Source organism: Cheilinus undulatus, linkage group 2, assembly GCF_018320785.1.
Source record: "Cheilinus undulatus linkage group 2, ASM1832078v1, whole genome shotgun sequence".
Classification (NCBI taxonomy): domain Eukaryota; kingdom Metazoa; phylum Chordata; class Actinopteri; order Labriformes; family Labridae; genus Cheilinus; species Cheilinus undulatus.
This window is the reverse complement of record NC_054866.1, coordinates 17813636-17829039: the sequence shown is the minus strand read 5'-3', so window position 1 is coordinate 17829039 and position 15404 is coordinate 17813636. Positions and strand designations below refer to the sequence as shown.

General features: G+C 38.9%; 1 protein-coding gene across 1 annotated transcript in view; it reads left to right on the top strand.

Annotated features, from left to right (window-relative positions):
- The first annotated feature begins 985 nt into the window (after window positions 1-985).
- The window catches only part of LOC121522431 (alpha-2-macroglobulin-like protein 1), a 57344-nt gene continuing 42925 nt past the window's right edge, over window positions 986-15404 (top strand). The window contains exons 1-9 of the mRNA XM_041806801.1: window positions 986-1336; window positions 2677-2842; window positions 5119-5171; window positions 6654-6674; window positions 8015-8183; window positions 8272-8356; window positions 12564-12693; window positions 12802-12913; window positions 13001-13110. Of these exons, the coding sequence (XP_041662735.1) occupies window positions 1169-1336; window positions 2677-2842; window positions 5119-5171; window positions 6654-6674; window positions 8015-8183; window positions 8272-8356; window positions 12564-12693; window positions 12802-12913; window positions 13001-13110 (1014 nt within the window). The 5' untranslated portion in view covers window positions 986-1168. The remainder of the gene's footprint in view (window positions 1337-2676; window positions 2843-5118; window positions 5172-6653; window positions 6675-8014; window positions 8184-8271; window positions 8357-12563; window positions 12694-12801; window positions 12914-13000; window positions 13111-15404) is intronic.

Here is a 15404-nt window from a genome sequence, read left to right as displayed (position 1 = left end):
GGTGACTGTTCTGTTGTCCAACTAATGTAATGTTTTCTTTTTTTCTTTATGCAGCCATTTTGCAGTGACATTCAGCTCCCAGTTCATAAGTGGCCATGAAGAAAAACTTTGTGTCCACATTCCAAGCCCCAGAGAGCACATTTGTCTGACCATGGCCCTCTTAATGCCAACTGGTAGAAGGAGAAGAGTCTTCCTGGAGAAGACGATCACACGAGACTTTTACCACTGCTATGAAATCACGGTCTGACTCAGAATATGTTCATGTTTCAGTTAAGAAAAAAAAAGACTTTAAAAGTCATATCTGCCTTTTGGTATCTTTCTGCAACTTCAGTGTCAACCTAGCCACCGATTTGGCTATAAATGCATTTTTGAAGTGGTAATATTGCTTAATGTGTTGGCCACCTATCTGGATTTGGTTATATGTGTTACACTGAACCAAACAAAAGGACTCACATGCAAGACTCAGAGAACAGAGGCAAATTCAAAGTCTGTTTAATCAGGCAAAGCTCAGCACACAAAAATCCAGAAGAACAGGCAAAGGTATCCAAATCGGCAGTCTATAGGTCAAAAAACACAAACTGGGTCAGGATCTAACTTAGGCCTTGTACACACGTAGTTGAGTATTTTCTAAAACGAATATCCCCCTTCATTCGTTTTTAAAAATACTTTCATCCACACCTGATCGTTTACAAAAAAAACCTCGTCCACACGTAATCGGCAAATCCGCCGTTAAATGCTGCTCTAAGCATGCCAAACCCACAGGTGGCAGTGTTTTTCAGACGTGAAACCCGTGCCAGCCAATCAGAATAAACTTCCGTCATTCTGTCTCTTCCGCCAGAGATTCAAACACGGCAATAATATCCATCTGCAGCCGCGGCCACCGTACAAAACACGCCCCCTACAAAACACGCCCACTTGACTGGTTAGGTTTAGGGGTAGCTCATTGGGGTAGGCGTGTTTTGTACGGAGCGGCAGCGGCTGCAGCTAGACCCTTCTCAAACACGGCGTAAGCTGTGATGTTTGAGAACCAAAACTCCGTTTCCCGTTAACCACGAAAACTGAGTTTTCCAAAATCTCCACTTTGGCCGGAGTTTTAAGAAAAGATCGTTTTTAGTGACGTAAAACTGCGGTTTCGTGTGGATGACAGGCCTAAAAGTATAAAAAATACATGTGGTTCCCCAGATACCCGGGTACGTGTGTACAAGACCTTAGAAACACGAGGAATGCAAGTAAGCTAACACTGAGGAAAAGAAAAACTGGCGGGGAAGAAAAGGACTGGAGAAGACCAAGTACTCTGGGGGAAGGGAGACAATTTCACACAGGTGAAACACAGGAGGTGAGCACAGATGCGGGAGACAGGTAGGGATGGGCAGGAAGTGGCAATCTGAAAAGAGACACAAGGGCTGTGTCCGAAACCACACAGTCGTTCCCTACTCCCTATCCACTCTATAGTGAGCAGCATATAGTGGACTATATAGTAGACTCAACTGCAAAACACAAAAATGATTTCAGACACTACTCTGGCCTCGGGCAATGGCGTCATCGCCGTCTCACAATTAAAACATTTTGCAGCAACGGCTCATAAATTTCATTGACAACGGCTGAGATTCGAAATTAACGTTAGAATTTCAATGAAAACTGCTACAAAAGTTAACATGTTTTCACAAAAAAATAATTATACTAACAGATAAAAAAGTTGTCTCTATAGGGACAAAATAATATACATGTTTTGTGTGTATTGTCCCTTATTTTTGCTAAAAGATGATGGTGTCTCCTCCTGTAATCATCATAGGGGGAACAAGTTACTCTGTTTTGAATCCTTAGTATTTTCTTACAGATTTGGTAAAACCAACAAACAAAAAAGCATTTAAAAATGTTTTTATATATGTTCCTGTGCTCATCTCGTTCATCTGTCATGTTTGAGAGCAGCAACTGCGATGCATGATGGCAAATATTGCTGGGCCAGTGACCATTGGTTGTTCACTACTTTTCACAATGCATTGTGGGATAGAATGATTGCACTATATAGTGAATAACAATGCTCACTCAGAATTCAGACACCACTACAAAATGGCTTGTTCACTATATAGTGCACTATATAGTGAATAGGGAGTGATTTCGGACACAGCCAAGGTCAGTATCACAAAATAAAACAGGAAGCACGAGACAAGAAACGCAAGGATGAATGAATTCTAAAATAAGATACTAAATAAAACCTGTAGACATGACAATATGTATGAGTCAGTTCACTGATATAGACATTTTATTTAGTTTGTGCCAGAAATAAACAACCATGGACAGCACATACACTGCCTATAAAGAGTATTTACCCTCTTGGAAGTTAACCCTTTTATTGATTTTAAAAATCAATCACGGTCAATTTAATTAGGTATAAAAATGCAAAAATTGCTGCAAGTTGAGCACCTACTACATGGCTTGTGCCTGATTAGCTGTTAAAGCGACTACAGTCCTTTTGTCGCTGTATACAAGCAAAAATCAAGAGTTATGTAGTTTAACATCTGGGTATGGTACATTATCTTCTATGTTGGCAATATACTCTAGCATTTTTGTGTTTCTCTTATTGGCCTGTTTGTATATCTGCAGTGTAAAAAGTGTCAGTTCATGTGTAAAGTCTTATTTTTTCCCCTGACAGATGTATGTTTTCTGATGTTGCAGGTTCCTCAAGTAAGCACCAAAACGGTGGCAAATATAAGCGTTCTTATTGAGAGTGAGAAACGCAATGTAGACCCAATTCATAAGAAGACAAAAGTTCTCATCGTGCCTCAAGAAGTCCTTCATGCGGTCCAGACTGACAAAAAATTCTACAAACCTGGACAGAAAGGTGAGTTTGGAGATGTTTTAAACCTTTAGACTAAATAGTTTAATGCCAACCGTTCATGAGTCCTAGATAAAACATGCAGTTCTTACTGCCCGGTGGAAAAAGTATGGTCCTGTTCATTTTCGGCTATGCTAGAAAAATAAATCAATTTTGAACGCAATTCAACCTCTGCTTTAGAAACCAGACACAGTGTCAGTCACTGGATGAGACTGATGAGGAAAAGGCAGTGATAAAACCTTTAGAAATGTTCTGACTTTTACCTGTTGAGACTTCATTCTCCCTCCCTCACATGTAGCTGTAGAGAGAGAGCTTGAGTGCACCAGTAAAATTTATACAAGGCTGGGCGGCGTAACATGATCTGGCCACGACTTCATACAGGATAGCAGCGTAATTATGATGTTTACATTCTTTAAAGGGAAAACTGTATTTAGATGTTAAATAGCATTGAAATAGCAATATAATAAAAACTAAAGTTTAAGCAAGGAAAGTCTGTTATCCCGTTTGTTTAGGGTGTGCCAAACGGGCAAGTGGGTGGCCCTAGACTCAGAAAGCCTGCACATAACGTCACATATGGTCTTCATGCTCATTAAATGGGCATTGAAGGTGTTAAAAATGCCTCCTGCTGTGTGGAAGAAATGCTGCAGAAATACTCGTCATCCATCCCCCATTCCACAAGCATCATTTTAGACTAAATTATAGTATTTGCATACTGCTGTTCTAAGACTTGACTGTCAGAGTAATGCTTTAATTTAGCAAGAAAAAAAATGCTGCTTTGCCAAACATTCTCGGAGCGTGTGCATAATGATTTAAAAATAACATCACATCACAGTAAAAGCAAAACATGTAATTTTTACTTTTTTTTTATTCTAACGCCTATCTATTCATGGTCTATTTCTGAAAAAGCAAAATGGTATTTCAAAGTTATTATATCTTTGCCATATTTCCTACAAAAAGTCAGTACAATGGTTAAGCAAAATTGTAAGCAATATATGATATAAGTGGCACTTAATAGCAGGGGTGTAAATCACTCCTTTTCAGGAAGACTTGATTCAGATCCTCATTCACAGGCTGTAATCTGATTTACTCAGGATTCATTAATATTCCTTATATTAAAACAAGTATTTGGGCTGAGCTGTTATTCAATATTTTAAGTTAAAAATGGTAGACACCAAAGTGTTTTATATTTTGTTTCAACATTTACTGTTAGTGATTTCTTTGTACAGAAGCACTCAGTTTAATAACTTCAGTAAATGGACAGCTATTTATGTCACATTCAGATAAACTTTTCTCTAAGAACAGTGTAAAGACGTGAGCCTGCCTGTATCCTCTGTATGAACTGGTTTATTTAAAGGTGTACAATATTATATAAATATGTATGATAGTTTGATCACGTACTGTAAAATTAATAATATTTCAAATTCACCACTACTCCTCAAACACTTCAGCTCTCTTTTTTATTTTATTTTTTCCAAATAAAATAATGTATTTCTTTCTGATAGGAGATGAGAGTCACACATGACAATAGAGCTAATAACACATTTCATTTTTAAATATTTTTTTTTCTGAAGTGCCCTGTGCTGAGTTCCTACTGGTACCAAAGTGCATTAGTGTTAATAAAAAGTTTATTTTGTGATGTACAGTAATGACTGACTGAGGTGGAAAGAAGAGAAACAGGTGAGGGAGAGGGGGCATGAGAATTAGTGCCAATTGAATACCTGGTTTGACGAGAAAAGAACACCCCAAGCAACACAGAGAAAATGTTATTATCAGTTATTATATAAGTCAGGGGATGGTTAAAAAAGGCAGTGAACATCCCACGGAGTTCACTTTAATCCAGTGTCAAGAAATGGAAGGAATATGGCACAGGTGTAAATCTGCCTACATCAGGCCGTCCTCACAAACTGAGTGACCGTGCAAGAAGGAGAATAGTGAGAGAGACCACCAAGACCTATGACTACTCTGAAGGAGTTACAAGCTTCAGCAGCTGAGATGGGAGAGACTCTGCATACAACAACTGTTGCCAAAATTCTTCAACAATCAAAGCTTTATGGGAGAGTGGAAAAGAGGAAGACACCATTGAAGAAACTCTTCTTAAATCTTAATTAAAGTTTGCCAAAAGGCATGCAGGGAACTCGAGGGGCCAGCACCATTATAACCTTTAATTCAGTAAAGTCATACATATTAAAAATATGGAAGCAGTCTAAATAACTACCATGGACTTTTGTAATGTTAAATGAATGAATGAACTGACATGTCTGTTTTTTTCTTTTTTATGAAAGTGGGAATTCGACTGGTCTCATTGGATACTAATTTCATCCCTGTGCCACAAATGGTAGGTTAAATTTCTGTTTTTTCCTTCTGTGATATTACCTGATGTCAGGGATGTCACAAGGATTGAAAGACAGGGGGCCTTAGCCCCAAGGGTTGCAGGTAATGTGCACACTATGCGTGTGCCAAAATGTTTTTAAACATTTGGGGGAGGGGGGGGCTTAGAAACATTTAAGGGTGGCTTCAGCTATGAGTTATTCTGCATGAGTTTAATACCATCACATACAAATGTTAGCCTAAAAGTTGTTCTGTTAGCAACTTCTGAAATGAGGGATCTTCATTCAAACTTTACGAGATTACTTTTTTCTGTTTTTATGTCTGTTGTGTGACAAAAAAGTTGATTAAGATTGTTTTTTTGATTGTGTCTAGTCTGTTGAAGTTTGAGATGCTCCAGGCAAATATTGCTCAACCCTTAGAGCTCACGCGGCATCCCTTTATAGATCACTTGGTCATGTTTGAACCATAGGTCGTTGACACTTCATTGTTTTCTTTATCTGAAAGCTCTCTGTTGTGCCTTTCTGATTATGTTCTCCATGTATTCGTAGCCCTTACAGAACAGTTTCTTGTGAGCCCTGAACTTGGCTGATTTTCCGGGGTCTCTGAGGACGGTGTTGTCATAAATAACAAGAAGGGACACCATTTGGAAAAACGTTAATAGTTTTTAACCATAAGTCACAGAGTCTTACTCTTTTTTCCTTCTGAAAGCTGACTTTCTTGTTTGCTACCCTTGATGTCTCTGTAGCCCTAAAGGAAATCGTCTTACATCTTTACAGATTGAATCCACATTGTTAGATCTGATAATAAGAAACGTTTAATCCATTTTTAATCCATTTTCAATCATTTCAGCTTTTTGCCCAGGGCATCGCCATGTTGTTTACCGCAATGTATTGTGGGAGTTGTAGTCTTACAGTTGCGTCTCTACTGCTTTGAGGAATGGGACAAATGAATCTAACTGCAAAAAAGCGCTTGGACTTTTCTTTGTATATATGTAGATATTTTGAAAACCGTTTATCACAAAATGTTTGTTTTTTTCACCATTGTGCCCTAACAGATGGGAGAACAAGTCTCTGCAAAGAAAATGCTCAGTCACTAATGTTTTCTGTGTGTTATAAATAAAAATCTCTGAGTTTAAAATTCTGATTTGTATTTTTCTTTTGCCTTTAGAGTAAAATAACTTTTTCAAAATTTAAGTGACATTACTGTAGTAGATATATTCTTAAAGCCCAGGTTGTCCTGAAAAAAAGGATGTATAGAGCTTGACTGTGCACCACAGGGTTGATGTTTTATAAGCTTTTTAAGACAAAAAAGTCCAGATATGATGGTGAAAAAAATAGCTGTGAGCTCTAAGGGTTAAACTCAACACTGTTTTTATCAGCGACTGTGTCAAAATACCAATGAATTTGGATGCTTAACATTTCTGTGAAAAGCATATATTTGATGTGTACCTGATACATCCTTACACAATACCTCTCTTTGTCTTTTTCAGTACCCGATTGTGGAGATCCAGGTAAGAATCACACACAGGGATGATACAAGAGACTGACTCTCTCCTGACAACTGATACGCTGCTTTAATCTATGCAGTATGGGAACCAGTAGCCTAGTGGTTATGTCCCTGCTCCCCATATACAGTTCATAGGCTGTTGTCCTGGAAGGAGGCAATCCATGTTCATATATGGTCTGAGGCTCCCTAAAATGTATCTTACAAAATCACATAGCACACTTGCATACATAAAGTTGAGTTATGGTTACAGCATGGTTATGCAATATGACTGGATTACTTTCCTTGTCCCAGTATATATATGCATGCAAAGCACTGATTTATTGATGGGAGATTGTCTGACTCCCCTTTGGTAGGTGGGGATGTCCACTTTCAGCAAGTTACTGACTTAACAGAATCTCTTCCTGTTATCAAGCTTACGGGTTGTATGTCAAATTGTTAGAACATCAACTTTTTACAAATGAGAAAAACACCATACTTCTACAAATAAAAAAGTAAGTGCCTGCATACATATTCAGCCCTTTAAAGTGACTGACCTAATTCAACAGAGGCCCAGCCAACTGGTGCAAGTCGTCTCACTAGTAGTGAAATGGGGATCATCTGAGTGCTGTGAATGTGCCTGAAGTGATTGTAGTATACAGACAGCTGTGTCTGGAAGGTCCAGTTACTGATTAATTGGTATTCTCGGCTACTATGACATCATGAAGACAAAGGAACACTCCAAGAAATTCAGAGAAAAGGTTATTGTAAAGTAAAAGTCAGCAAATGGATTAAAAACAATTCCAAGTCACCCAACATCCCCAGGAATTCAGTTAAATGTCATTATCAAGAAATGGAGGGAATATGACACATGTGTAAATCTGCCTACCTCTAACTTTCAAAAGGACTACCCTTAAAATCCTGCTGAGTTAGTTGTCCAGCAATCGCTGACATCTTTCTTGCAGAGAATTTTAGAGATTTAGTTTTGATGCCCTGTTGTGCTGGTTTCAAAGGTTGTGTGTCTGAATTGAATGGATGAATTTGGGTGAGGTCAAGGAGCTTGGGATGCACATATGGAAGGCAGATTTTCAATGGAAATGGATAGCTTTAAAGCCAAAGGTGACCCGGTGGGGTTTATTCAGCCTGTCATAAATTTAATCCTCAATTACAAATTTGTCTGACAGACTAAAAAAAAAAAAAAAAAAAAAAAATAACAATCTGTGCTACATCTGCTTTCCAAGCTTGGCACATTTGTCAGTTTGTAGTACAGTATGGATTTATTTTTTGTTCCTGTTTGATATTAGGACATGTATGATGTTCACCTGCAACAAACAACAATGACCTCTGAAAGCTGCTGTTTTAATCTAGGATCCATTGTCCAACCGCATTGGCCAGTGGCTGAACATGTCTAATGATCGTGGCATCCTTGACCTTTACTTCTCAACGAATCGTGACTCTGAGAAAGGAACCTATCATATCATTGCCACATCAGAGAAAAAGGAAGAAATACGCTACAGCTTTAAGATTGAGGAATATGGTAAGAAGAGTCATTTACCAATTTCCTGATGGACTTGATGTGCACATTTTCTAACGGTAAAATTCTGATTCCTTCTCCTTTGCCTTAGTTTTGCCCAAGTATGATGTTCAGCTTCAACTACCCAGTGTGATTACCGTCTTCGATGAAAAGGCAACAATAAAGATTTGTGGAAAGTAAGTGACCAGTCAAGTCATGGAGGGTAAACCGTTTTGGTTTCCTGTATGACTTTCACAAATGTGGCCTGCCTGGTTTGCACTGCAAAGCATTCAAATTTGATAGCTTTTCTCCCTCATAATGAGAGAAAGTCATCAATCAAACCCAAACATTGGTTTACAGATTGGTAAATAAACTGTATGAGGACCTATTTTTTATTGAACATAGCAATCGGTTCAAAACAAGAGGTCAACAGCTAAGGTTTGCATTCTTAGCACTGTAGTTCTCTACTTTACCTATTGGAAATGTAGTGTGTTTTTGTTCAGTATACATGTAAGAGAGACAGTCCAATAGGTAAAGTAACATTACCCATCATTCATTGTCATACACAGGACATTGTTTCTTAACTGGTCGAGCCTCAGCACCCACCACCACTCCCTTATGAGAAACTGTGACTGAAACATTTCCAGGAATATTTAACCAGTCAAATGTATTTAATATAAACTGTCACATTTTGGAGCCTAGCTGAAACAAATGTGACTGAACAAAGGGACAGGACAATACAATCATGTTTGACAAGTGCATTATTACAGAAACCCTGAAAGGACAGTGTTTTTAGTATCTGAGCATGCAGACAAAAGTCTTTCAGTCCTTAATTCTTCTCGTCATACTACACTTATGTGAGGCCTGGATGCTGACTGATGGCCAGAGGCGCTGACTGGAACCCTTTGTGACAAGTTCTCTTGACACATCTTTGGTTATTGTTGGCAAGACTGCATGTCTAATGCTGACGTGCTCAGGAGAGCTAGGATACAAAAGGTCAGCTGCCTGATACGGGAATGATTCATACTCCTAGTCCTGCAACAATTTAAGTGACAACAATAGGCTTATTTGGTGCTACAGATCATCTCAAGTCTTGGGTGCAACTGTGAGATAGTTTCTCTCAGATAATTTTTTATTTGTTTTTTGTCTTGTTTGAGGCAACAGCAAAAATACTGTCTCACACATGTAGGATGTTACAAAAGGAAAGAGTGTTGCCAGGGTTATCCTGGCTAGCAGAAGGTACTCTTTTTCTACTCCAATCGAAATGCAACCAATGTCTTGGACTTGACTGCAATCACATTGTCAAATTTGAGGTGACATCAATGAGCTGCTCCTCTTCTGCTGTACTGAAGATATTAGCTGGTGTCGCTTACCCTTGCCTTTCTTTGCCCCCTTTGAGAACCACTGGTTTGGGGGACCCTAAGGCGTTTCCAGACCAGGCAGAATATATACTGTAATCCCTCTAGCTCATTCTGGTTCTTCCCAAAGGTTTTAGTAATTTCTTGAGAAATTACCTGATTATTTCAGGAAAACCAGCATTGTTTTCCTGAGAAAAGAAGATAAGTAAGTCAAAATCTTGAGAAAACAGCCAAAATGTATTTTGTAACGGTTCAGATGGGAGCTTTGCAAGATGGATTCACCAGTGAGAAACATGGAAACGGGCATATCCATTTGCTTTGCAAGGTTATGAGACCATCAAAAGCAACTGAAAATGCTGTAATATACAGAGGGTATGGAAAGTATTCAGACCCCCATAAATTTTTCACTTTGTTAATTTGCAGCCATTTGTTAAAATCATATTTGTTTTGTTTTTTTTCCTCATCAGTGTACACACAACAGCCCATTTTGACAAAAAACACAGAATTGTAGACATTTTTGCAAATTTATTAAAAGGGAAAAACTGAAATATCACATTGCCATAAGTATTCTGACCCTTTGCTGTGACACTCATATATTTAACTCAGGTGCTGTCCATTCCTCCTGATCATCCTTAAGATGGTTCTACACCTTTACTGGAGTCCAGCTGTGTTCCTAATTAAACTGACTGGACTTAATTAGGAAAGACACACACCTGTCTATATAAGACCTCACAGCTCACAGTACATGTCAGAGCAAATGAGAATCATGAGGTCGAAGCAACTGCCCGAAGTGCTCAGAAACAGAATTGTGGCAAGGCACAGATCTGGCCAAGGTTACAAAAGAATTTCTGCTACACTTAAGGTTTCTAAGAGCACAGTGGCCTCCATAATCCTTAAATGAAAGAAGTTTGGGACGACCAGAACTCTTCCTAGATTTGGCTGTCTGGTCAAACTGAGCAATCAGGGGAGAAGAGCCTTGGTGAGAGAGGTAAAGAAGAACCCAAAGGTCGCTGTGGCTGAGCTCCAGAGATGCAGTGGGGAGATGGGAGAAAGTTCCAGAAAGTCAACCATCACTGCAGCCCTCCACCAATCGGGGCTTTATGGCAAAATGGCCCCACAGAAGTCTCTCCTCAGTGCAAGACACATGACAGTCTGCACACGAGTCTGCCGAAAAACACACAAAGGACTCCCAGACTATGAGAAATAAGATTCTCTGGTCTGATGAGACCAAGATTGAAGTTTTTGGCCTTAATTCTGAGCGGTATTTGTGGAGAAAACCAGGCACCTCTCATCAACTGCCCAAAACATTCCCAACAATGAAACACGGTGGTGGCAGCATCACGATGTGGGGGTGTTTTCAGCTGCAGGGACAGGACGACTGGTTGCAACTGAAGGAAAGATGAATGCAGCCAAGTACAGAGATATCCTGGAAGAAAACCTTTTCCAGAGTGCTCAGGATCTCAGACTGGGCCGAAGGTTCACCTTTCAACAAGACAATGACTCTAAGCACATAGCTAAAATAACAAAGGAGTGGCCTATAAACAACTCCATGACTGTTCTTGAATGGCCCAGCCAGAGCTCTGACTTAAACCCAATTGAGCATCCATGGCGGTCCATCAACGTTCACCATCCAGCCTGACAGAACTGGGGAGGATCTGCAAGGAGAAATGACAGAGGATCCCCAAATCCAGGTGTCAGAAACCTGTTGCATCATCTCAAGAAGACTCATGGCTGTATTAGCTCAAAACTGTGCTTCTATTCAATACTGAGCAAAGGATCTGAAAACTTGAGATATGTGATATTTAAGTGTTTTTTTTTTAATAAATTTGCAAAAATGTCTACAATTCTGTGTTTTTCTGTCAAAATGGGCTGCTGTGTGTACATTAATGAGAAAAACAATCAACTTAAATGATTTTAACAAATGGCTGCAAATTAACAAAGTGAAAAATTTAAGCAGGTTTGAATACTTTCCGTACCCACTGTATATGCCAGGCTTTAGTATATATCAGGCTGTAGCCCTGCCACAGAAATGCACTAAAAACAGAGAAGAAAATTGTGGAGCTTGCGCAACCCAAAACCTTTCTCTTAACCCTAACTTTCTCCTATAGCTGCCCTTCTGGTTGCACTCCGCATTGGATCTTAGAACATGGGGCATACTGTTTTTCTTTTCACCATTTCAACATTTGTTGCTCACAGTGTTTGTGGAGGAGCAGAGGATTTTGCTCTCAGAGCCATAATAAGCTCAGTAGGTTCTGCAGCATGAACACAATCCTGTAATCCACTATTGCTGCTGTTGTTGGAAGGGTCAGTATGCAGGTTGAGGGGGCTATGGTGTGATTGATTCAGAAAAGATTCACTTGGTTGTATACACAGAGATGCAAGGGTGGCGTAAGCGTATTTGTTTACTCTGGGACCCAGTCTAAAAAACTGCATTTTTTGGCTCCTAAAAAGCCTGCTCCGTGTTGATAACTTTAGCGGATATTCCTAAATTTATCCCTGTGTGGACAGACCCTGATTTAAATGTGATGCATAGAACTATTTCCACATAGAGCACTAGTGAGGCCACTTACACCCAGCAGGCCTCCATCTGATCTTTTGCTAGAATCTGATTTTTTTGTTTGGCCGTTTATACTGCCATCAAATGCCAAAAGATCAGACATGTATCTGATTTCGTACCACATATGAATGTGGCCAGAATCTGTTGTTTGTTAAAAATCATAAATTGAAATATCACATTTACTTAAGTATTCACACCCTTAGCAAAAAAACTAACAAAAAAAAAAAACAAAACTTCAAAGTATTTCAGGTGCCTCCCATTCATCTTGGTCATTGCCGAGATGTTTCCACATCTTGATTGGAGTCTAGTGGGAAGGTGAACACAGCATTTTAGAAATTGCTAATTCTACAAATGTATTAAAAATTTATAAAACTTCAATATCACATTGACATAAGTATTCAGACCTTTTACTCTACCTGTTTGTTTTTATTTGCCATTGATCTAAAATGGCATGCGTTAAAAGTATTATTTAAATCTTGTGTCTTGCAGATACACCTATGGAAAACCAGTTCATGGTATAGTCACAGTAGTTATATGTAGAAAGGGCTATCGCTATTACTATTGGTATAGGCGCAATAGAGGTGGACAAATGGATCCTTGCAAGACTTTTACTGTGAAAGTGAGTATTCCATATGAAAATTCAAATGATTTTCTGTCAACAAGTTTCCTTTTTGAAACTCCTGTAAACTGTTTTTAAGTTGATATTGACTCGTGATTACCCCTCTAGACGGAACAGAGCGGATGTGGCACAGTAATTGTGAACGTGAAGGAGTTTTTCACCACAGACTATGTCGTCACCGGCTTTGGAGTGACTGCTGACCTGAAGGAGAAAAACACAGGTAGACGGGATGGTTAACGTACAGTTTTTGGCAAGTTATCAAAACCGACTGATCTAAGCTGTGATCTGAATGTTGACTACCAACCAGGGGTCAAACTGACAGAATCTGGGGATATCAGAGTCCCAAGACAAGTGAGAAGGGTAACCATTGAGGATACAGCTGCAACATACAAGCACGGACTTCCATATGAAGGAAAGGTGATCACTGACACTAACATTCTCAGAACAGACACTTTTTATATATAAATTTCAGTCTGAATAATGTTCAATGAAGTCTTGATTTGAAATCTTGCAGGTACAGGATCTGCAACAGATAGTTTTAGAAGTAAAACTTGGACAAAAGATAGTTTATTTTGTATTATCTTTTTTTTCCCCTAAAAAAAAGTGACTGCAGTGTTTAAGAGTGGCAGTATCATCCCTAGACTCGTTAGCCCCTCATTACCAACATCCTCCAAGTATTGCTCTTAATTTGAAAGAAATATATATTTTATCTTCACCGTGTGTGTTATATTTTATTTCATTTAATCTGCCCATCTGAGAGGGATAAATAAAACAGAAAAAGGTCAGAGGTGAAATCTGGGCTTAAATTATGCATAGATCAGTTTTAGAAGTAGTTACACAAACAGTGGCTTACTTCAGCTGTCAGCTTTAGCTTTGTTAGCTTTAGAATAAGCTGATATAGCTATGCCTGCTACAAAATAAACATTACTACATAAGCCAATGAATCTAAGTTACCTTAAGCAACATAAGCTTTAGCCAAAGCTAACATAGCTATGTTGATAATGTACTTAAGTAGCTTACATCACTCTTTGGGATCTTAGCTTTAGCTGTGTACGTCAGCTACATGACACCGTTATCTATAGCTAAGTTTGCTTCAGCAACATAAGATTAAGCGAACATGGCTAAAGCTAACTTAGCTACGCAGATAACTAGATAAGGAGCCTATGTAGCTGCTTTATGAGCTTCTCTTTAGCCAAGTTAGCTACCTTATCTACATTGTTTAAATAGCTAACAGAACTATATAAGCTAAGCTTAAAAATGAGAAAGAGTTTCCTGTAAGCAGAATGTTTTCTCTTTTTTATTAAACATTTTGTTGTCAGGTTTTGCAGGTCAAGATTTTAACTTTTGGTATCCTAACCCATACTCTAAATGGAAGCCCCCTAAATGGAAGTTTTATCAGATTTTATTTGAAAATATTAACGTGTATTTCCGTTCGGAGATACAATCCCCTCCAACAGTATTGGAACGGTGAGCCCAATTCCTTTATTTTTTCTGTAGACTAAAAACATTTGGGTTTGACGTCAAAAGATGAATATGAGATCAACATTTCAGCTTTTATTTCCAGGTATTTATATCTGGATCCAATACACCACTTTGAAGAATGCACACTTTGTTTGAAAACACCACATTTTCATGTGAGCAAAAGTATTGGAACATATGACACACAGGTGTGTTTTGTTGCCCAGGTGTGTCCTATTACATTGATTATTCAAATGATAAATAGTGCTGAATGTCTACACTCAGTTTCAGATTTGGGTTTTGCCTTTGGAGACTGTATTTATAGTTAAAATCAACCAAAGCCATTGCACAAATATTGGCCATAGCCAGCACAACCATTTTGGAATGTCCTGAAGAAGAAAGAAACCCCTGGCGTACTCAGGAACAGATGTTGAACGGGTAGACCAAGGAAAACAGCAGCAGTTGATGACAGAAAAATTGTGAGAGCTTTAAAAAAAGACACTAATAAAACTGTTAGTGACATCAGCAACAACCTCCAGAGGCAGGAGTGAAGGTATCACCATCTACTGTTCCCAGAAGACTTCATGAACAAAAGTACAGAGGCTACACCAGAAGATGCAAACCACTCATTAGTAAGAAGAACAGGAAGACCAGGCTGGAACTTGCCAAAAAGTACAGAGATGGGCCTCAAAAGTTCTGGGACAAAGTTTTATGGACTGATGAGACAGAGATGAACCTTTACCAAAGTGATGGAAAGACTAAAGTTTGTAGAAAGAAGGGATCTGCTCATGATCCCAAACATACAAGCTCATTTGTGGAGGTCATTTCATGGCTTGGGCTTGCATGGCTACTTCTGGGAGGCGCTCATTAATCTTGCTTGAAAATGTAGCACATCATGGTAGCAGAAATGAACTCAGAAGTCTACAGAAACATTTTGTGTAATTTAAAGAAAGATGCAACCAAACCGATTGGGAGATCCTTCATCTTGCAGCAAGATAATGACCCAAAACACACTGGTAAAACAACAAAGGAGTTCATCAGAGGCAAGAAGTGGAAGGTTTTAGTCTGGCCAAGTCAACCTCCGACTTGAGCCCTATAGATCATGCATTTAACCTACTAAAGAGAAGATTGAAGGGAGTAACCCCATAAAAAAAACAATAACTAAAAGAGGCTGCGGTGAATGACTGGAAAAGCATCACAATAGAAGAATACTTAAGTTTGGTCAGTGGATCACAGACTTGATGCAGGTGTTG